The 24399-nt window shown below is 42.1% G+C and overlaps 1 protein-coding gene across 1 annotated transcript; it reads right to left on the reverse strand.

Moving 5' to 3' along the window:
• Positions 1–18007: 18007 nt before the first annotated feature.
• On the reverse strand, positions 18008–20626 carry LOC126491704 (ubiquitin carboxyl-terminal hydrolase 29-like). Its single transcript, XM_050127531.1, has 2 exons — positions 18535–20626; positions 18008–18474 (listed from the first exon to the last, which is right to left on the reverse strand). The coding sequence occupies exons 1-2, from the start codon at positions 20624–20626 to the stop codon at positions 18008–18010; spliced, it is 2559 nt and encodes an 852-aa protein (XP_049983488.1).
• Between the last annotated feature and the right edge of the window lie 3773 nt (positions 20627–24399).

Consider the following 24399-nt stretch of genomic DNA (forward strand, 5'->3'; position numbering starts at 1 on the left):
AAAAAAAAAAAAAAAAAAAAAAAACAAAAAAAAAAAACAGAGAAACCCTGTCTCAAAAAGCAAAGTAAATAAATAAAGAAGTAAAAAAATAAACCATTAAAACAATCAAAAAAGAGAATATCTCCATTCCTGCCAGGATAGTTCTGCAGTCTTAGACGTGAGTCCAGGTCGCCTCCTGCCACCCTTGCCCACAGAAGTTTGGGCAGTGGTCTCATTCTGGGCCGGTGAAAGGATGGGACCTTGGGCGTTGGAGATAAGCCACACTTCCCCTCCACACAAAGGTTATATTAACTGCAGTCCCCGAGCTCACGGCAGAGTTGTGTTGGTTCCTTCTCAGCTGTCCACTTGCTAGCGATGCCCAACTTAAGAGTTTGTTTTTGCAGCAGGGTGTTGAAGCATGATTAATAAAAACTCAGAGAGAAACTGGGGCTCAACCTGAAGGTCAGAAAATCAAAACAGCCAGCCACTGGCTCTTTTCTCTACCTCAGTCAAATGGTGATCCTGCCTCCAGGAGTCTCAGAATGAGGCTGTGTCTGAGAGCTCTCTTTTCCTGTTTTATAATCCCCTCTAGGGCTGGGGTTAAAGGCATGCACCACCTGGTTTCTATGGCAACTAGTGTGGCTACAGGATTAAAGGTGTGTGTTAACCACTGCCTGGTCTGTAAGGCTGGCCAGTGTGGCCGTTTTACTGTTCTGATCCTCAGGCAGGCTTTATTAGTGAAATGCCAGTACTGGGTGTGGTGGTGCATAGACTCTGTACATCGTCAGTTGTTGGATCTGGGGACGCGAAGTTTCCCTCTGCTCTTTGCTTGAGGTCCCCCTGCGGATAAATCTGCCTGTTCCATAACTTTTTCCTTACTGTTCTCCAGTAGGCTCTTTAGTTTCCTTTATGGATTCTAAATTCAGGGCAGAGAGAGGGCTGTTAAGGATCCAGTGCACAAGCCTCTCAAGCTACAATTCTAAGAACTCTGCCACCCTCTGGTGGCCGCTGTCGGTACTACATGCATGTGATGCCTAGCCATACAAGCAGGGAAAACACCCATACACTGAAATAAATAACATGGAAGTTAAGTCTTCTGTGCAGCTTTCCTAAACTGGTTAATTTAGACCAGACCAGCTGCCAAGTCAGAGCTCCTGCTGCCTCTCCAGTACTGAGATCAAAGGTGTGTGTGTTTCACCACAGCCAGCTAAAAATAAATAAATCTTTAAAAAGAAATTCTAGTTTCCATCTAGTATCTGTCAGCTCCATCCCTCAACTCTCCTTGCAAACACATTTCCATGTTTTGTTTCAGATTCTGTGAGAGGCAGGAGAGTTCTGGGTGTCTCTACTCCTAGATTTTGCTTTGTGTTTCCCCCCCCAATACTCTGTTGTGTTTTGAGTCAGGGTCTTCCTGTGCAGACCTGGATCTTTTGTATTTTGCTTTTTATGTCAGCCAGACTGGCTTCACACTCAAGAGATTATCCTGTCTGCCTCCCCGGTGCTGGCTCTAAAGGGGTGTGCCATGCCTTGCCTGTGGAGTTGGTCTTTTTAAAAACAATCTGATTATTTGGGTCTGCTTGTGTTCTTGTACAGCACAGCTGGAGTGTGTAGGTTAGAGAACACTTTACAAGAGTCAGACAGTACACATGTGGGTGCGAGGAATGAGACGCCGGTTGTCAGGGTTTGCAGCAAGCACCTTTATCCATCTTGCCAGCTGTGTTTAGTTGGTTTTTTTGTTGTTGTCGTTGTTGGACTTTGTTATGTTTCATTTTTCTGACACAGGGCCTCTCTGTAGCTCTGGCTGTCCTGGAACTAGTCCTAGAGACTAGGCTGACCTTGAACTCATGGAGATCCTCCTGCCTTGGCCTCCAAAGTGCTGGGATTAAAGGCTTGCACCACCACCTAGCTTGGGTTTAGTTTTTTATATTATTCTCATGGAGCCTTGGTTCATTAGCCTCAGGCTAACTCTCTTCCCTTTGCACCTCTTTTCTTTGGTTTGTGTTCTTTTTCTCTCTTCTCCTTCTGCTTTTTATTTCTTTCCATTTCTTTTCTATTTGAGATGGTCTTCTCACTATTACTCCATCCTTGCCTCACGCATGCCCATCTCTTGTCCCCCTAGTGCTGGAATTAAGATCATATGTAGTCACATAGATCAGAATTGTCTGTGATCCCAGGGATTGAGTCTAGGCTCTCCCTCATGCTGAGTGCTCTAGCCTCTGACCTATGCCTTCAGCCCCTCATATATTCACATATGTACTCCATGATGTGTATCATATGACCACTGCAGGACTGTATCTGAATCCTGAATCTGCAATCAAAAGGCCAGCACCAAAGGTGACCACTCACAGCCTGGTATCTTCCTAACTGTTGGATTTGCATGAGAGACTAGATTTGAGCAGAACTTCTGCTGTCTCGGCATCATCCACGGGACAGGAGAGCAGAGCAATCGACGAGAGGAGACTGCACTGCCACCAGATTTTACTTAAGGCACTTGTAGTTTTCGCTTCTCTCTCTATGATAAACACTCTGGGGGGAAAGGTACAAAAACTGGGGGAGAAGGTTTATTTCAGTTCACGGTCACAGGTTACAGTCCATCACTTCGGTTAAGTCACAACTGCGGGGATTTGAAACGCTGGTCCTATGACAGCCACAGCAAGAGCAGAGAGAGAGAGTGAATGCATGCCTGCATGTAAGGACTCTTACATAATTGTGATACTGCAAACCAGGAAAATTCCACACCCTTTCAAGCTGGGGCTTCCATACTAATTAATGCAACCATGACATAAGCCAATCTGTCCTAGAAAAAAAGCTCATTGAAACTCAATTTCCAGGTGATGGAGGTCGTGGAAAGTTGACAAATAGAACTAATTAAACACAATCAAACACTGGACCATAAAAAAAGAGCAAACTAACTCTGATTGCTTCTGCCAGAGAACAGACACAGCATCTATAGCTCAGCAGTCAGGAGCAAGTGCTTGAGCATGTAATAGAGATGGCTCAGCAGTAAGGAGCATGTGCTTGAGCATGTAACTCAGATGGCTCAGCAGTCAGGAGCATGCAGAGCTCTAGCAGAGGACCTGAGCTCAGTACTTAGCACACACGGGGTAGGTAAAAGCTGCTGGATTGCTAGTTCTAGGGAGTGTGATGTCCTCTTCCGGACTCCATGACACTACATTCACATGTGCACAAATGCACACACATACACATAATTAAATCATTTATTAAAAGGATGTAAGTAACTCCAAATTTTATTGTAATCAATAAAAATTGTAATCCTATAGACGCCAAGCTTGTGGGAAAGCCTTCTCCTGGGTGTCATCTTACAGCCATCACCAGAAAATCTGCAAGGACGAGAAAGCCTACGAGAGTGCAATGCACATGGCAAGTCCTTCCAACAGAACTCAGCCTTTAGTCAAGAGAGCACTCACAGGAGCAGAAGCTTTGCAGGTGTAAGGACTGTAGTCAAGAGAGCACTCACAGGAGCAGAAGCCTTACAGATGGAAGGATTGTGTGGAATCTTTCATTTGCACGTCTGCTTTTGTGAACACCAGAGAACACACACGGGAGAGAAACCCTACAAAAGTGGGCTGTGTGAAAAGGCTTTTGCCCAGGAAGCAACTGCCATCGATCATGAGAAGATCCATGCTGGGGTGAGGGCTCATGAGTGTCCTCTCTGTGACAGGGCTTCTGTCCTGAAGGAAAGGCTTACTCAACTTAAAACATCCACACTGTCTCAGTGGGTGGACCAACCCCTCGCGGGCCTGACTTTCATGCTCATGGTCTCCCTCCTTCAGCTCTTCAACTGGGCCTTGGGAGCTCAGGCCAGTGCTCCAATGTGGGTCTCTGTCTCTATCTCCATCCATCGCCAGACAAAGGTTCTGTGGTGATATGCAAGATGTTCATCAGTGTGGCTATGGGACAAGTGATCTAATGGGAGCTCACCAAAGCCAGCTGCTGGACTGGGACTGAAGGAGCATGTGATCAAACCAGACTCTGAATGTGGCTGACATGGGGGCTGACTGAGAAGCCAATGATAATGGCACTGGGATGTCTCTACTGCATGTACTGGCTTTTTGGGAACCGAGTCTGTTTGGATGCACAGCTCCCTAGGCCTGGATGGAGTGGGGAGGGCCTTGGACTTCCCACAGGGCAGGGTACCCTGCCCTCTCTTAGGACTGGAGAGGGACGGGAGGCCGGAAAGGGAGAGGGGAGCGGGAGGGGAATGGGAAGAAGGAAGGAAGTGGAAATGTTGAGTGGTATTATTTATAAAGCAATAAACTTTTAAAAAAATCCATACTGGAGAAAAAATCATATGAATGTAATTGATGTGAGAAAACCTCTCTCAAAGTCAAATCTTCGAGTTCATCAGAAAATTCACAGTGGAGAAGGAGCCCACACATGTAACGAATGTGGGAAACCCTTCAGCCGCAAAGAACACCTTGATTTTCATAAAAAGCTCTACACTGGGCAAAAACCTTATAAATGCTCTGAGTGTGGAAAAGCCTTTGCTGACAAGTCTTGTCTTGACGGACACCGGAAAAGAATTCGCAGTAGATAGTGACTTTGAGCACTTCAAAATTATGGGAAACTTCATGTATACAATGCCATGTAACAGTCACCCCAAAAATTGATTGCAAAATAAACTAAAACTTTGAGTCTATCACAGAGAACATGGAAGACTTAAACTCGCTGTGACTATCCTTTGAGGATCATTTTATCTCATTCATCCACAGATACTTGTTTAGTCTTTTTAAAATGTCTGTGTATGTGTGTATATATGTCATGACCGTTTAGATAGATGCCTGGGGGAGCCAAATGCCGACTTCAGGTCCCATGGAGTTACAGGTGGTTGTGAGCTGCCTCATTTGTGCTGAGAACCAACTTCATTTCTCTGGAAGAGCATCAGGTGTTCCTGAATGCTGAGTCACCTGTCCAGCCCCGTTTCACTTTTTAAAATTATGTATGTATTTGTATACATATACATACAAACATACACACATACATACACACATATTGTGTGGATCTGTGTGTGTGTTTTGCCTGTATGTGTGTCTGTGCCACATGTGTGTCTGATGGACATGGAGACCAACAGAAGGCACTGGATCTCCTGGGACCAGAGTTACAAATGCTTGTGACTTCCATGTAGATTCTGGGAATTGAACCCAAGTCCTCTGCAAGAACAGACAATGCTATGAGCTCTTGTACAATCACTAAAGCTCCTGTATTGCTAATTTTGAGAGGAAATCTTGTCATATTGCCCAGACTGGACTGGAACTTCTGGGTTCAGGTGATCCTCTTGCCTCGGCCTCCTAAGTAGCTGGGGCTTCAGGTACACGACACCATGACTGTCCCTCAGCAAATCCATAAAGTTTCTTTTATATAACATGAGTGAAGAGATACCAATAAACCAAAAATGTCCAAAACATACATGGAGTTTTTGCTTGTTTTCTTGGAGTTTCACTGTAGTGAATAATAAGCAGTGGTGGCCACTTCCGTGATGGTCACATCAGAAAATGCAATGATGTGAATCTGTGCCAGGCTGATGATGGAGTTTGTCTGCAACTTTTTGTTGTTGTCATTGTTAAATAATAAAAAAAATGGAATTCCAAGTGACACAGGAAATAACACTGTGTGTGTGTGTGTGTGTGTATTGGGAATGGAATTCAGGCCCTTATGTATGAGATTCACTTACAACGACACTTCGCTACAATCTCAACTAAACACACTAGAAGTTTTAAAGTTGTAAGAGGAATCTAGAAGCGATGACAGGAGCCATGACCTCAGAACTCGAGAGCCTGAGACGAGGGACCCAGGGGTCAAGGCCAGCCTACAGGTGCTGAGATGGCTCAGTAGGAAAACACACTTGCTTCTCATGCCAGCAGCTTGAGTTTGATCTCTGGGACCCGCATGGTAGAAGGACAGCAAGGACTCAAAGTGTCCTCTAACCTCCACCTATGAATTGTGATACATGCACAAATTTAAAGAGGTGCAGTGTGTTAAACAGATGCCTAGGTGTTGAAGACCATTTGCCTTCTTTCAGAGGACCTGAGTTTGAGTCCCCTCACCCATGTTGAATAGCTCACACCTGCCTGAATCCATCTTGAAGGGATCTGATCTCTTCTTGCCTTAAATGTGTCCACCCACATGCAGAATACACAGAGACACACTGACAGGAACGGACAGAAATCCTTCTTTTAATGGTTGGGAATGAAGAGGAATGGGGAGGCATGTTTTCCTGACTTTAAGTCTCTGGCCCTCCCCACCTCACTGGGTTTTTCATTTGTTTGTTTGTTTGTGGTTTTTTTTTTTGAGACAAGGTTTCTCTGTGGCTTTGGAGCCTGTCCTGGAACTCGCTCTTTTTGACCAGGCTGGTCTCAAAGATCCATAGAGATCCACCTGCCTCTGCCTCCTGAGTGCTGGAATTAAAGGCGTGCGCCACCTCCGCCTGACTTGCTTGTTTGTTTTTTGTTTTGTGTTTTTTTTTCTGTTTTTTTTGTTTGTTTTTTTTAAAAAAAGAAAGGAAGAAAGAAAAGAAATACTAGGGCTAGAGAGATGGTTCAGGGGTTAAATGTGCATGATGCAATCCCAGCACTCAGGAGGCAGAGGCAGGAGGATCTCTGAGTTCAAGATTTATAGAGCAAGTTCTAGGACAGCCAGGGCTACACAGAGAAACCCTGTCTCAAAAAGAATATTTGTATTATTCTCTTGCAGAGGACCCAAGCTTGGTTCCTAGCACTCATGTTAGGCACCTTACAACTGTCTGTAACTCTAGCTCCAGGCGATCCAATGCCCCCGACCTCTATAGGCATGTGCACTCACATAACAAACCCTTACCCAGACACATGGTTCAAAATAATAAATGTTGGGGCTGTAGAGGTGGCTCAGTGATTAAGAGCACTGGCTGCTCTTGCAGAGGACTGGCGCTTTTACCCCTATGACAGGCCACAACCATTTGTGACCTCTGTTCCAAGTGAACCCAATGCCCTCTTCTGGCTTCTATGGGCACTGCATGCATGAGGGGTACACATACGTGCAAGCAAAATAACCGTACATATAAAATAAATAAATATTTTTAAAAGAACAATAAAAATAAATCTTTTTTTAAAAAAGAAAACAGTCAGAGCTGTTATATAGAAACCCTGTTTAAAAAAAAAAGGTACAAATACAAAAATACCAAGTATGGTAGTTCACACCTTTAATCCCAGCACTCAAGAGGCAGAAGCAGGTGGAATTCTGTATCTGTAAGTTCAAGACCAGCTTAGTCTACATAGAATGTCAATCAGGGCAATACAGTGAGGCTCTGTCTCAGGAGAGAAAGAGTGGCAGACAGATGGAGAAGGGATGGGGGTGTCAGGAGAGATGGCTCAGCAGTTAAGAGTGCTCTTCCCCAGGACTTGAGCTGAGCACCTAGTTCCTACACCATTTGGCTCACAACTATATGGCACTCCGGCTCTGGGCCTCCAATCTTCTATTCTGTCTTCAGTGGGCACCCATGTATATGTGTGTGCCTGTTTTGTGGTTTTTGAGACAGGGTTTCTCTGTGTAGTTTTGAAGCCTATTCTGGACCTCGCTCTGTTGACCGGGCTGGCCTTGAACTCACAGAGTTTCACCTGCCTCTGCCACCAGAGTGCTGGGATTAAAGGTGTGTGCCACCAACACTCAACTCACTTTATCTTTCAAGAGACAATAATTTGTCTCAACTGGTAGCTTGGAAGAAAAGCAATTTAGAGTAGTAACCCCAATCAGTTGGAGTTTCCTGTGGGGTTTTTTTTTTTTTTTGGTGGTTTCCATCTTGCAAGATTTGTTCACCCTAGTTGCTTCTGAACATTTCTTTATCTAAAACGTCTTCTATGACTAGACCTACCTGGCCAACCAAAGGGTACACACTCTGGAACATAAGGCAGCCAGCAGATAAAATCTTGGCGTAGTCTTTTGCATTACTGGTGGTAGAGATGAGGGTCTCACACTAACCCGCGTTAGCCTGGAACCTGCCTCCTGAGACTGAAATTATAGGCATGAACTACACCATCTGGCTAAGATGTTCAGAAAGCCAAGCTTAGCAGATGGTTAAAATGGGTGTTTAGTAGACTAGGAGAGTGTCAAGTGCCCACCACCCAAATATGAGGCCCTGTGTTGTAATCCCATACACATAATTGCACCCATATAGAAAGCTGGGTGCAGTGGTGTGTACCTGTGACTCCTGAGCTGAGGGCGGGGAGACAAGAGGTTCCAGGAGTTTGCTTGTTATGGAGTCTGGCTGATTCAATGAGAGACCTTGTCTCCAAATGTTTAAGGTGGGGAGTAAGAGAGGAAGATACCCAACATCCTCCCATCATCACTACACATACATGTATCGCACACACATGCACACACACAGCTGTGTCCACGTAACAAATTCAGTGCTCAGCAAGTTCTTAGGAATTGAAGGTAATGTCCTTTTCAAGGGCGGTAGTTGGCTATAAATTCATGAAAATCATGGCTAATTTATGTGAGGATTGTGTGTGGATTCACCCTGCTTGTATATACATACACATGAGAAGTATGTCATAATCTTCTTTTCTTTTTTTGAGACAGGGTTTTCCCTGTATAGCACTGGCTGTCCTAAAACTTGCTGTGTAGAGCAGAGGGGCCTGGAACTCAGAGATCCACCTGCCCCTGCCTTCCTAGTTCTAAGATTAGAAACCTAAGTCTGTCTAAAACACCTGGCTGGTCACTAATAAAGAGCTGAACAGCCAATAGCTAGGCAGGAGAAAGGATAGGCGGGGCTGGCAGGCATGGAATAAATAGAAGGAAGAAGAAAGGGGGGTGAGAAAAGATGGAGAGCAGAACGCCAGGGCCGGTGCCCCTTCCTCACAGCCAGACATGGAATAAGAAGGAAAGGAAAGATACACAGAGATGAGAACCATAAGAGCCCAGACACAAAAGGTAGGTAGATAAATTATGATAACAAAAGCTGTCTAGGAATAAGTCAAGCTTAGGCTGGGCATTCCTAAAAAAGAATAAGTCTCTGTGTATTTATTTGGGTACTGGATGGTGGGTTCCCAAAGAATAAAGGTGGGGGGAGAACCCAACTGCAGTACCTTGACATGGTGTTTTGAGATAGACTCTATGTAACTCTGGCTGGCCTCAAACTCATTATAAAACCTTGAAATCTTGGTGCTCCCATCTTCATCTCCTAAATGCGGTGATCATAGGTGTGTGTGACCACACCTGGCTTATGCGGTAGTGAAGGTGAGCAAAGGGCTTCCTGCCTGCGAGATAAGCACTCCACCAAAGGAGCTGCGCCATCAGTTCCCTGACACTTCAAAAAATGAGAAGGCTGAGAGATGCCTCAGCAGTTAAGAGTACTTGACTGCTCTTTCAGAGGTCCTGAGTTCAATTCCCAGCGACCACATGGTGGCTCACAACCATCTGTAATGGGATCTGATTCCCGTTTCTCCTATACATAAAGACAGAGCACTCATATACATAAAATACAGAAATAAATAAGTCTTTAATTTTTTCCTTTTTTAAAATGCGAAAAAAGAATTATGCTTAAATTTTAAGTATGTTCTGGACCATTGGTTCTCCAGCTTTCTAGGTCTACAACCCTTTAATACAGTTCCTCATGTTGTGGTGACCTCCAAACATAATGTTTTTTTAAATTATTTATTTACTGATGTTTTAGCCTATATGTATAAATGTGTGAGGGAGCTGGATCCTGGAGTCACAGACAGTTGTGAGCTGCCATGTGGGTGCTGGGAACTGAACCCGGGTCCTCTAGAAGAGCAGTCAGTGCTCTTAACGGCTGAGCCATCTCTCCAGCCTCATAAAATTATTTTCATTGCCACTTCATAACTGCAGTTTTGCTGCTGTTATGAACCAAATTGGCTGAGAACCAATTCTCCAAACTAACTGCTTCTTTCCCATAAAACCTGCACTTAATTTTGCCCCACATTTTATACATTACCAGACTTTTGGTATTTTTAGACGCTTAAAATCTTAACTTTTTAAAATGTTCTTACCTAGTTTAAAACTGGAAATTTTATAAGCTCTTTAAGGTTAGCCACAGGCTATGTTGTGTCTTTCGGAAGATAGAATTAAGGAGTGTTTTAATGCATATGGGTGTTTTATCTGCATACCACAAAGGTAGAAGAGGGCATTTGATCCCCTGGATTGGAGTTACAGATGGTGTAAGCCACTGTGTGAATATAAGGCATCAAACCTGTGTCCTCTGAAAGAATAGGGGGTGACCTTAACCATTTTTCCAGCCCCAAAGTGGAATTTGGGAAAAACCATTTCCAAGGTGTTTACACATGTGTGCCTGCTCATGTGAAGGCCGGGGGTCAGGGAGCGAGTCTTCTGTCATTTTCTACTTGTTTCTTTTTCGAAATAGAATCTAAGTGTGTCACAGGACCCCAGGCCTTTGTAGGCCTCCAAACCAGAGCACAACTAACTCCATGATGGACATGCAATTCAGGCTGTAAATCTCAGCAAGTGTGCTGCACCACGGGCCAAACAAACAAACAAAACAAAAACCAAAGACCTGTTCTGTGGTGATTCCTCTGCAGGCTTTCCAACAAGCACGGAAAATACAACACAAGAGACAAAAATGACACTCCACTCAGCCCGATTTTATTGTAACCCGTGCCGGACCAGTACTTCTAGAGCCTGGTCGAGATCATTCTACTTCAGCCATTTTTATACACAGCACAGTTTCTGAAAAGAAATAAGTTCAGATAACAATTAACTCAGTTCCAAGTGTATAACAATTTAAGACATTTTTACACAGATTCTTTTCAAAGAACATTTAGGTTTTCTTTTTTTTTTCTTTTTTTTTTTTTCTCACAAGAATGGGTACTGTTGACTCAGGGATAGTACCCAAATTTTAGGGTCTAGGAATCTAGGGATCTTGACTGGGGCAAACATAACACTGGTGGGTGTCAGGATTGGGTTGACCAGAAGAAAACACAGAAGTCACATAGACTGTTGTAAACCACAAGAGACTTCACTCTAAAAGCAATGCTCAAGATTTAGGGGAAAGGTCTTGGGTAAGAATTTAGGTAAAAACCTAAATTCTGGGAGATCAGGGCAGAACCTGTCTCATCAGACAGCAAAGGATCACCAGGTTGTAAAACGCCACCATTCCTAGCGTGCCAGGAAGAGCAGCTGTGCCCCTCATTCCACTGAAGAGGTAAGCTGGGTGTTTCATTTCCTGGCTTCTCCGGTGCTCATCTGTGTGCACAGGGGTTTTTGCTGTCTACATCTCCCCAATTCTAAGTTTTTAAAGGAAAAAATAGCGGTTTTAATAGGGAACATGATTGAATGCATTGCCTCTATGGTACTTTAGTTAATATAGGCAAGCACAAGAGAATTACAAGGGTAACTAACAGAGGACCAAGGAAAGGGGGAAATGTTCTTGGCCATGAGGGCCATTCATAGGTCACTTGGGAGAGTTTATCTATAACTTTGTACAAACCATTAATTTGATCAACAATAGCGAAAGAAGAATCTGACACATTAAAGCAACAACACAAGCCAGGAAATTGTTGGCAACCAAGGTTATGCTTCAGCAACAAATAATCTATACTAGCTCTATTTCTTTTTTTAATTTATTTTCTTTTTTTTAAATTTTTTTTTTTTGAGACAGGGCTTCTCTGTGTAGCTTTGGAGCCTATCCTGGCACTAGCTCTGTACACCAGGCTAGCCTCGAACTCACAGAGATACAGAGATCTTTTGCCTGCCTCTGCCTCCCGATTGTTGGGATTAAAGGCGTGAGCCACCACCGCCTGGCAGTAGCTCTATTTCCTACAACTGTGGTCCTCAGTTCATCCATCTCTCAGTTGATTTCTTTAATAATTTTCTGTAATATTATTAGTAGTTTTAATAATCATACACACAATCCTTAGCGTGCAAATCAGTATCAGACTGTCTCCTACCACAGGTATGCCTTTAATCCCCGGAAAACAGGTGTGTGGAGTCTGCGTTTGCGAGCTAAGAATTAGCTAGCAGTATCGTCGGTAAATACGACAGATTTGCATTTAGGGCAGTCACACAGGGTCTCTGTTTCCTCAGAGTCTCAGCTTGATGAGTTAGATGCTGATGCTGCTCTAAGGCACCAGTTTACTCTTTCTCTTGGATGTCTCCTTTTGATGTGTTGTCTGCCTTCAGATGTCTCATCTGTCCAGTGGTCTCTAGATGTCCTAGCTGGATGCTTCAGATCGGGAGCCATCTGAGACTGTTTAGTTTTCTGTAAAGACGTGACCTCACCTCAATGTTAACTGAATGGAGGGCTCTTTCTTTTTATTTAGCATTTACTTTATGTTGTGACTTCTTAGGGGAAAAATGCTTTGGGGAAGCAGGAAAAAAAGGGATTATCATTTAAAATAAAAACAAAATATAACTGGGAGGTGGTGGGACACACCTTTAATCCTAGTACTTGGGATGCTGAGACAGATGGATCTCTGTGAGCTCCAGGCCAGCCTGGTCTACAGATTGAGTTCCAGGACATCTAGGACTATTACAGAGAAACCCTGTCTCAAATAAACCAAAAAAAAAAAGAAGAAGAAAGAAAAAAGTCTAAAGTTAACATAACTAAATGTAGTATAACATATCAGAAAGTAGGTATAGTCTCTTACCCTTTTTAATAGTTTAGAATTTGTTAATTAAGCATTTGATAGTGTTTTATAACAACTTTACCCTGTATATAGTAATGGATTTTAATAACATGATTTATATTAAAAATTTCTTAAATTATTCAGTAGTTTAAGCAGAACCATTAAATAAGATTCAGTTATGAGAGTCCTAGGAAGGACATGTATCAAACTATTTGACCAAGTCAAGTTCTAGGTAAGATATAATAGCATTTTCTGCAGATTTGAGGGCCTCACGTCATGTCTGTAGCTGCTGTGCTTTATAGTTGATTGTTAGGGAGAGGCACTTGTCCGCAGTGAGGTTTAGCACAGATCTCTGCGACACACCTGGTAGCAGAGAACGTCCCGGACACAGACAGCCGGAGCTTCAGGTGTCCAGTGCATGTCCAATCATTCCGTCCTAGAAGCTGGGCGTAAGCGGATGTCTTTATACTGTGATAAAAGGCTTTGATGAACATTAGACTTGTGTGGGCTGTTTCTCAATCTCTTTTGTCAGTGTCTGATCATATATCAGACCAAGGATGCATTTCATTTCAACAGTGCTCATTAATTTTTTTTAAAAAAAGATTCCAACTTAAGGTGAAAAGATTTGAGCTTTTTAAAATTTAGTGCAAATTTAAATTTGAGTTTAAGAATCTTCTATTAGGTAAGTACTGAAGAAATAAACACAGAAAATCCTGAAAGAGAAAACAATCAAGGGTTTTTATGTAAACAAGAAAGTTCAGAAGAGGTCGATAGTGTGAACGAAAGCAAAGGTGTGAGCGGCAGGAAGGCGTAGCGGCTCCCACTCGTTTGCGGCTTCAGTTTGACTACGTAGGCAGTGTTCACACTGGAGGCAGTGTGATGTAACAGACTTCTAAGCTGTACCAAAATAGTTTTATATAAAAAACTTTAAGCTAACCTATTTTTTTCTTCACTGTAATTTGGTTTAACTTCCTATGGTCTCCAAGTCAATATGAGAAGTATAGAACTATATTTGTATTGTGGAGCCATGGGATTATTTAGAAGAAATATTTTTAAAAAACTTTTTAATTTTAATTTACTTTTACTTTCTAATCCACCCTAAGTCTGTTTACATTCTCATTTTAAAACCTGTTGAGTTGTACAAAAAAATAAATTTAAAATTGGAGCTTTAGTAATAAAAGAGAAGATTTCTTATTTTGTTAATGCTGCTAGTGTGTTATTGAATGGATACATGATTTAAAGATGTAACCATCTAGGAAATATATCTGACTTTAATCAAACTTTGTTTTTAGTTATTTACTTTAACCTTAATATTGAAAACATATAGGTCAAAGTTTCTTTTTAAATGCATCGTTTTTTGTATTTACTATGACTATAAACTTAGTTTTGAGCACATTAAAACATTCAGTCATTTATAAGGTGATTGACCATTAATTTGTGTGTCTTAACTATCTTTAACAGTTTACAACAAGTTAGTAGCTTTTATAAGATTAGGATTATACAGTTTTAGACAAACATTTCTAAATCGATTTTTGTTAACCTGAGTATACCTTCACAACCTTAGGAACGTATCATATAAAAACCATTGTAATCCAAAATATCTTGGAGATTTGTCATTGTTTCTTTAGTCTAAAAGGAATAATAACAAACAGAAGGCTTAGTGAGCCTAAGTATTAGGAGTGTTGTCTTAGTTGGTTGATGCCACATGGTCAGTTTAAGAAAGTGGTAAATTGTGTGGCCTGTGGTTTTTAACCTTAGGAAAGATGGCTACCAGGCACGTGGACTTCTTATCCTGATGAGACATCAGCTACGATGAAGGCAAACTATGTGGCTGGTATTAAAAATGTATCTATTTTACATGCTGAAATGTAGCAGACCTAATTTTTAAAGACCTGAATCATATATGTGTATGTATGCATAAAGCTAAAGGAAACTAAAATTATGTTATTAATAGATTTAACTACCAGTCTTTTAGTATGAGTTTTAAGCTAAATTTTTGTTACAGATTTTACAGAATTTTACCCATATCCACTGAACTTACAAATCTTGAGATAAAGACTATCTCCTCAATGTGCTAATTTATACATGAGGTCAGTTAATATCTTTTCAGGATAACAATCTGGGCTGAGGATATGCAAACTGGGGACCCAACGCTATCCATTATGACTATAAGACTTTGATTTTTCTTAATCCATCCAAAAAAAACTGTCACCAACATTTAAATATAGCAAAGTCACTTAAATAGTTAATGGCTAAGAAACGTCTAATTAAAGCTTATGTATTATAATGAGACTTTTCAGCTCTACCTCCTGGGATGGTTGCTCTCTGAGGAGCCTGTGGAATTCGTATATAGAATACATGTTCCTTTTCCTTTTAAAGAATTATCTACAGAAGCATTAGAAGCAGGTTCTATTATATTTTAAAATCCTAAATCGAAAGAATTTTTAGATGTAATTTTAGGCAAATACCCACAATGCATCTTTAAGATTCTTAAGAGGGAAAATTGTGGATAATTATCTATAGAATCCAAGTAACACGCTACTGTACCCTGTCGAGATTCTTATTAGTGAGAAACAAACAATTGACCCGCATTTTATCAAGAGGCACAGTAATTTCTATAGACTCTTTAGCAGTAAGGGATGATTTTTGAGAGACCACTTTAACAACTGCATTATTTAATAAATTAATAGTCTGTTCTTTTTAGATATTACATTGTTCTAGAATCTGAGAGCTTTCAGAAGGAAACATAAAGACATAGACAAGGAGCCTGGAGAGATGGCTCAGCAGCCACATTGGTGGCTCACAACCATTTGTAATGAGATCTGACGCCCTCTTTTGGCCTGCAGGGATACATGCAGGCAGAGCACTGCATACATAATACATAGACACAAATCTCCAGTAGTGAAACTCCAGGGCTTGAATGTATGTACAAGACCTTTTGCTCTCTATACTAAGCTGTACAAGTCTGCAGTTAAGGGGAAGTCTCTAATCCTAACCTTGTTTTTTTTTTTTTTTTTTTTTTTTTTTTGGGCTACTGTAGTTCTGCTTCTAGCCAAATCTTGTTAACTGAAGTGTGTGAACCCAGGACGTGGTTTCTGTGCTGACAAGCTAATCCTGAGAAAGGCTTTGGATTACAATGGGATCCTGAACACCCAGTGTAGTCCCCAGCCAGCTAGTAAAGACTATTGGCTAAAACCAGTGTCTGAGCAGTCTTCTCTGGTGAGTGTCCCACAACTGAATCTTACATTTACCATTTGGCTAGGTTGGTTAGTTAGTGAGCGCTACAACCCACCACTGCCTGCTCCCTAGTGCTGCTGCCATAGGCATATGTGGCCATGACCAGCTTGTTGTATGAGTGCTGGGGATTTCAACTCGGGTCCTCATGCTTGCTCACCAAGTGCCCTTTTTTTTTTTTTTTTTGGTTTTTTAAGACAGGGTTTCTCTGTATAGCTTTGGTGCCTGTCCTGGAACTACCTCTTATAGACCAGGCTAGCCTTGAACTCAGAGATCCTCCTGCCTCTGCCTCCTGAGTACTGGTAATAAAGGTGTGTGCCACCACCGCCTGGCTTACTCTGGGCTTCTGAATTATCTCTGTAGACCCTTGAAAGTGACTCTATACTTTTTTTTCATATTTTAAAGAGTTAGATGTGGCATGTCTCAGATAAGGCTACACACTTCATAGCCAGAAACCCCAACTAGTTTTTCCTTCCCCTTGCTGCCCAGAAATTAGAGGTGACCAGCTGTGAGCATCAACTATGGGCTATGCATTAAGTAAGCCTGTTGCTTCATGGTACAGGGTCTCTTTCTTCCCTTAGAAACTAAAGGGGACCTTGCTTTGTCTTAGGATCTGAAAGCTCTCTCGTCAGAACACCGCCGTGCTGTCTGTGTGGATCTATGGGGCTCTCGCCTGAAGGACAGTCTGTCTCAGACTCTGTCCCTTGAATCACATTTTCTCGGACCATCACATCAATCGGGATTTAACATCTCTCTCTTTGGGGGCAGGGACAGATTTCAAGATAGGATTTCTCTGTATATCCTTGGCAGTCCAGGAAATCACTATCTAGACCAGGCTGGCCTCAAACTCAGTGATCCACTTGCCTCTGCATCCCAAGGGCTGGGATTAAAGGTGTGCATCACCACAGCAGGGCCAATCTGGATTTAAATCTAACAACTATATTTATATTACACCACCACAGCATGGCCAATCTGGATTTAAATCTAACAAGTATATTTATATATATATATTTTTTTTTTTCAGAGAGCTTTAAAATTTACTATGCTAGATATTGTGGTGAAGACTTAGCATCACTCAGGAGGCAGGGCAGGGAAAATCTGTGACAATGGGGGTAGCCTGATCTCCATAGAGAGTTCCAAGCCACCCAGAGCGACATAGTGACATTAAAAACCATATTCGCTCATTTATTTATGCGTTGATATGCACATGTAATCTATTATCTCCTCTAGAGATCAAAGCACAACTTGCAGAAATAGAGTCACCAGGCTTGGTGGCTGGGTTTTTACCCACTGAGCCCTTAGAGGGCTTAGAATTTGCAAATTTACCATACTATCTATTATTTGCTTGTAACCCAGATGTTATGCCCTGCAATTCTGAAGGAAGCATAAACAACTTGGTTGACAGCCAGAAAATTTCTTCAGCAATGAGTCAAACACATACAGAAGGCAGTGGTTTTAATAAATTGACAAAAGAACAGTTCCTATGAATCTAGGAAAAACAGACAATAATGAAAATCCTCTCGATGACATAATCAATTCATATTTACACTAACAAATGAGAAATTCCACACACTGTTTCTCAGACTTTTAAGTCCATCAGTACTGTTTCTGAACCGCTTATGATGCTGGACCCTAACATTTGGACCGATAGCCAGTTCCTCGCTGTGTTGGTTCAGAATGGTATTTTAAAAGTCATCCACCTGATACCGGAGACGGCTCAGTGGAAAAGAGTACAGTCTGCTCTTCCAGAGGATCTAGGTTCAATTCTCACCACCCACATGCCAGCTCACAGCTGCCTGTACCTCCAGCTTCAGAGAGTCCAACACCTTCACACGGATGACATACGTGCAGGCAAACACGAGTGCACATTAAATAAACATAAATAATTTTTTAAAAAAAATTATTTCTGGCTGGTGGTGATACACACATTGATACCAGCACTAGGGAGGCAGTGGCAGGTGGAGTTTGAGGCCAGCCTGGTCTACAGAGTGAGTTCCAGGACAGCCAGGGATGCACAGAGAAACTCTGTCTTGAAAAGCCAGCAAAAGAAAAAAAAACACCATTATGGCCTTCTTAGAGAGAATGGTGCATCGCCTGCATCAGAGCTGTCTGGGTTTCTCTCCTAATAAGTTTGTTTGTTTGCTGTGTTCTGTTTGCTGAGTTTTAATCTTGAGCTGTGTGATTCTTCTGGATAGAATTTAGGATTCTTCCAGAAGGTATGTAAAGCCATTAAGCAAGGTGGAAAAAAGTTCTGTATTCTTTTCATCTTGAGATGTGTTCAGTAACTTGCACTCTGACGCCTTTTTCAACAGCCAATCAAAAATCTCATTTCGCATGTAAAAGAAAATGTATCCGGTGTGAAGCCGATTCTCCTGAATCAAGGCCTCTGGGATCTCGAACACTTGGACATCACTGTACAGGAGCCATGCCTGCCTTTGAAAGTCATACACATCGCTTACATAATGGCCTGAATCTTGGGAGCTCCCAAAATGGCTGACGACACCGACGAGCCTGTAGTTCTGGGGATCTGCTCCCAGCGCTGCGTTTCTTGAGTCAGTTTCAGTGTTCCTGGCTCCGGCGTCTTCCTCGGTACTGCGAACACTTTGAGGTGATGCCCAAGGCAGCAGTTCCGCGTGGATTCGACTCCCGTGCATCTGGAGGAGCTGTTCGGCAATTTCTTGGGATCCATCCAGGATGTTTTGTTCTTTAAGATCACACAAAAAATTGGCCATCTCAGTTGCGGTGTAATGATCTGACTTTCCATATACATTGATTTTCTCATACTTCTTAAATTCGGAATTCTTGGAGACCTGTTGAAGACCTATCTCTGCAAGACCTGGGATGTGGATGCTGAGAGGGTCGCACATCACTGAGTCAGGTGCTGACAATGTCTTCTCGCTAAGCATCCTGTTTTCTCTCTTTACTGCCTTTGGCTCCACTTTGGGACCATTTTCAAGGCCTCTCTGCCACTGCTCCTCACTGAGCTCCTCATACATCCTGTGCAAGGTTTGGACTTCAGCGTCCTCAGTGGAGCCAACCTGTAGGACTGTGAAATCAATGAAATCTGAAGCCACCCTCTTAGCTGGGATCGACTGGCTGAGGATGTCAGGCATCATCTCTTCAGAGACATTTGGGACACCAAAGGCCTCGTGAGGGGACTGACTGCTCAAGGGATATGGTGGCTTCGTGTTTTCATTGCAATGGGAAGAGACATCCAGATACTTTGAAATCTCAACTGGCTGCTGGCTCTTCACTAACAACCTGTTAGCAGTAAAGTGGTAGCGTTTCAGATGAAGGATAAGGACCCTTGGGAGTCTCCTCAAAGTATATCTGAGCACAGAATTCTTGTTCTTGCATTTCTCACAATTGCGCTCAATTTTTTCAGGTGTAAAGAAAAGATCAAGTGACTTCTGAATCGACAGAGGGTGTTCTTTTGTCCCTTGGTGCAGGTCAACGGAGAGGTAATTACTCACTTCGGTGTTGAAGGTCGCCTCACCACAGGCTTCACAAACAATAGAGCTATCCAGCTCTATTTCAAAATTAGCACTGACAGGACAAACAAACATTTTGGTGGAGGCAGCTCCAGCATAGGCTGATGGAAAAAAATCGTCAACTTCGTTTTCCCTCTCAGTAATGCACATGGCGTTCAGTTTCTCCACGTTCAGTTTCAACTGATCTAAGCACTGACTTAAAAATTCATGGGCGTCATTCTGTTCATCGCCCAAGAATGTGTCTGCAACCGTGGAAATGGACTTCTTCACATTTATGAGTAACTGTCCCTTGATCTCGACATCTCTGATGTCTTTCAAGACAAGAAGCTGGCTTAAGGGCTTGATGAGATCATCACAGGAAACTTTCTCCCATGGGATACCTTGTGTGAGCAAGTCCTTTGCGAAGGTTGGGATCCCAAAGACAGATTGTAAGATGGAATTCATGTAGCAGGTGTTGCCTAAATTGGGGAAGCCTTCACGCGTCAGCTGCTTTGCGCAAGTATCGAGAGGAGACTGGATATCGTTATGTATTGGGATCTCCTGGCTAAACTTGGATCCGCTTGCAAAAACAGTGTCGTCTAGGTCAAGCTTCCCGCAGGAGTTGGTACTGAATAACGGCTCAAGTTTCCAGTTGGTATGCATTTCCTGATCTCTTATAGGCATCAGCTTCTCTCCTTTGTTTCTTTTGTTCCTGGAGTTGTAGCTCTTGGATTTCTTTCTTGATTCGGTATTACTTTCTTTGAGAAAGACCTCATTCAAATCTACAGTGGATGTTGAGATCGTCTTCCGCTTCTTGTTCTGTTTCTCTGTTCTCTCTTCTTCAACATAACCGCTGGCGGAGTTTGCCATTGAAAGCGACATATTCATGGGGAACAGCGCCTCACTTTCTTGTGTGATATTCAAAGATCCACAAAATGTATCCTGGTGCTTCCGGCAAAATAGATCGCCGCTTTCAAGAACATCCGGATTCCTCTCTGGTTCCTCGAGTTGTTGGGATTCAGATGGATGAACAGAATCCAGGACAGCCTTCAACTGTTCAACATCGAAGGCAGATAGCTTGTCGATGAGTAAGGATGTGTCATCTTTCAGAGTTAAATGCAGACGGTGCAGTCCAGCCTCACAATAACTAACCACTACACCTGCAACATTACCACCCAGCGGGAAAACCCTTCTCCTTCCTTCCAACTTAAAGGAGACCACCAGATGAGCCTTCTGCTTCCTCTCCACTGTTTCGATGACTGCCTCTTTCCACTGAGAACCCCGGGTGTGCTTGCTCCGGTTCTTGCTTCGGATTTGGACGAAACCGTGTATCTTTAGAAGAGCCATTCTTTCTTCACAAAGAAAACACGTCTAATCTAAAAAATAAACACACAAGAGCACAATGCACACTGAGATTATAGACTCAAAATGTATTCATCATAATTTCTTTTGTAAAACCAACTGACCAGAATTGGCTTTTAGTCTGTTCTTTCTGCCTCAAGTACAACACTACAGAAAAACTTATATTTTTTTGTTTAGTATTTACAACATTTATTGACTGATTACAATTAAGAAAATTGGAGTTACTTGTATCCTTGAAATAAAAAGACTATAATTGTGTATGTCCATGTGTGTGCATTTGTGCAAATGTGAGTGCAATGCCCTCAGAGTCCAGACTCCCTAGAACTGGCCTGCCAGGCAGCTTTCAATTGCCCTGTATATGGACTAGAAACTGAACTTACTTAAGTCTGTATTCAGAGACTCCTCATTCATTACCCGGACCCAAATAATCACACAGAAACTATATTAATTATAACACTGTTTGGCTGATGACTCAAGCGTATTTCTACCTACCTCTTACATCTTAAATGAACCCATTTTTATTAATCTGTGTACTTCCACGAAGCTGTGGCCTACTGGTAAGATTCTGGCATCTGTCTCCTTTGGCAGCGACATGGTGTCTCTCTGACTCCACCTACTCTCTCTGTATCTCTTTTTGGATTTCCCACCTTGCTTTATTCTGCCCTACCATAAGCCGAAACAGTTTCTTTATTAACCAACGGTAATAAAACATATTCACAGCATATAAAGGGGAATCCCACATCATGCTTAACACTGAGCTATAGATGCTGAGCCCGTTCTCTGGAAGACAGAGTTAGTTTGCTCATTTTTCTGTCCCAGTGTTTAATTGTGATGGGTGATTCTATTTGTCAACTTTCCACCACCAACCATCACCTGGAAACTGAGTCTCAATGAGTTTTTGTCTAGATCAGGTTGGCCTAGGGGATTGTCTAGGTTACCTTAATAAGAATGGAAAGACTCACCGGGAGGTGGTGGCGCACGCCTTTAATCCCTGTACTCGGGAGGCAGAGGCAGGCAGATCTCTGTGAGTTCGAAACCAGCCTGGTCTACAAGAGCTAGTTCCAGGACAGGCTCCAAAGCCACAAAGAAACCCTGTCTCGAAAAAACAAAAACAAAACAAAACAAAAAAAAGAATGGAAAGACTCAGGTTGAAAGTGAGTGACATTATGACCTGCTTTAGGGCACCAAAGGACAGAAGAGTAGAGACAGAGTGTTGTGCACCGAGCATGTATTCATTCTCAGCTATCTCATGTTCCTGCAGATCTGACTTCCCCAAAGGGATGACTATAACCTGTGACTGGGAACTGAAATAACTGCCCCCCTCCCCCGCCATGTTTCTCTAAAAGTTTTGTTTTCCACAGTGTTTTATTGCCTATAGAAAAAACAAAAGCTGTAAGTACCTTAAGTAAAATGTGGTAGGAGTATACTTCTCTCACTGGTGCCTCTGTCCTCTGTCCTGATGCTGCTACTGATACAATTGTAGTTCTGGTCAAATTCTACTCTCTCATGCAAATGCAAAATGTAGAAAGATTGAGGCTGTGAGTGGTCACCTCTGGTGCTGGCCTTTTGATTGCAGATTCAGGATTCAGATACACAGTCCTGTAGTGGTCATATGATACACATCAATGAGTACATATGTAAATATATGAAGGGCTGAAGGCATAGGTCAAAGGTTAAAGCACTCAGCATTGACAAGAGCTAGATTCAATCCCTAGGATCACACACAGACAATTGTGATCTATGCGACTATAAATGATGATAATTCCAGCACTGGAGGGGCTAAGCAATGGACAGGTGTGATACAAGAGTGGATATGAAGGGGAACACAGTCTCATGAGAAAGGAAGGAAGGAAAGGGAAAGGAAAGGAAAGGAAAGGAAAGGAAAGGAAGGAACAAACAAAGGGAAAGAAAAAAAAAGAGGAAAAAAGAGCAACACAAATCCTAAACCAAAGAAAAGAGATGGAAGGGAAGAAAGCAGTGTGAGGCCACCAAGGCTACATTAGAACAGTGTCAAAACTAACAAAATAGACTCATATCTATCACCATGTACAAAACTCAGGTCCAAATGGATCAAAGACCTCAACATAAAGCAAGCCGCACTGAACCTTTCAGAAGAGAAAGTGGGAAGAACACTTAAATGCATTGGCACAGGGAACCACGTCCTAAATATAACCCCAGTAGCACAGAAACTGAAAGAAACAATTAATAAATGGGACCTCCTGAAATTAAAAAGCTTCTTAAAGCAAAGGATATGGTCAACAAGACAAAACAACAGCCTACAGAATAGGAAAAGATCTTCACTAACCCCACATCACACAGAGGTCTCATCTCCAAAATATACAAAGAACTCAAGAAACTGGACACCAAAAGATCACATAATCCAATATAAAAAAAATGGAGTACAGCCCTAAACAGAGAACTTTCAACAGAGGAATCTAAAATGGCTGAAAGACACTTACGGAAATGTCCAACATCCTTAGTCAGAGAAATGCAAATCAAAACAACTCTGAGATTCCATCTTACACCTGTAAGAATGGTCAAGATCAAAAACACTGATGACAACTTATGCTGGAAAGGTTATGGGGAAAAGGGAACACTTTTGCATTGCTGGTGGGAATGGAAGTTGGTACAATCCCTTTGGATGTCAGTGTGGTGATTTCTCAGAAAATTAGGAAATAACCTTCCTCAAGACCCAGTAATACCACTTTTGGGTATATATTCAAAGGATGCTCAATCATGCCACAAGGACATGTGCTCAACTATGTTCATAGCAGCTTTGTTTGCCATAGCCAGAACCTGGAAACAACCTAAATGCCCCTCGACTGAAGAATGGATAAGGAAAATGTGGTACATTTACACTATGGAGTACCACACAGCAGAAAAAAATAACGACAGCTTGAATTTTGCAGGAAAATGGATGGAGCTAGAAAATATTATTTTGAGTGATGTAACCCAGACCCAGAAAGACAATTATCACATGTATTCACTCATAGGTGGTTTTTAAACATAAAGCAAAGAAAACCAGCCTACAAACCACAATTCCAGAGAACTTAGACAACAATGAAGACACCAAGACAGGCTCACATAGATCTAATCTACATAGGAAGTAGAAAGTAGAAAAAGACAAGATCTCCTGAGTAAATTGGGAGCATGGGGACCTTGGGGGAGGATTGAAGGGGGAGGGGAGAGGCAGGGAGGAGAGCAGAGAAAAATGTAGAGCTCAATAAATATCATGAAAAAAAAAACACACCTCAACCTCAAAGACAGACACTTCCTCAGAGTAAAGGGTTGGGAAAAGGTTTTCCAATCAAATGGACCTAAGAAACAAGCGGGTGTAGCTCTCCTACTATTAAACAAAATTGATTACAAGCTAAAATCAATCAGAAGAGATGGAGAAGGACACTTTATACTCATACCAGAAACAATTCATCAAGATGAAGTCTCAGTCCTGAATATCTATGCCCCTAATACAAGAGCACCCACATATGTAAAAGAAACATTACTAAAACTTAAATCGCACATCAAACCCCACACACTAATAGCAGAAGACTTCAACACTCCACTCTCCCCAATGGACAGGTCAACCAGACAGAAACTTAACAGAGAAGTAAGAGAACTAACAGATGTCATGAATCATATGGACTTAACAGACATCTATAGAACACTCCACCCAAACACAAAAGAATATAACTTCTTCTCAGCACCTCATGGAACCTTCTCTAAAATTGATCACATACTCAGCAACAAAGCAAACCTCC

The sequence above is a fragment of the Alexandromys fortis genome, unplaced genomic scaffold, assembly GCF_014885135.2.
Source record: "Alexandromys fortis isolate MF-2015 unplaced genomic scaffold, M_Fortis_MF-2015_v1.1 scaffold_267, whole genome shotgun sequence".
In the NCBI taxonomy this organism is placed as follows: domain Eukaryota; kingdom Metazoa; phylum Chordata; class Mammalia; order Rodentia; family Cricetidae; genus Alexandromys; species Alexandromys fortis.

What these genes read in the sequence shown, in the direction of transcription:
- LOC126491704 (XM_050127531.1), bottom strand. Translation starts at nt 20,626, where the DNA reads ATGGCTCTTCTAAAGATACACGGTTTCGTCCAAATCCGAAGCAAGAAC. An exon ending in CACCGCAACTGAGATGGCCA is followed by an intron (nt 18,475 to 18,534) that starts ATTTTTTGTGTG and finishes AAATTGCCGAAC; the next exon opens with AGCTCCTCCAGATGCACGGG.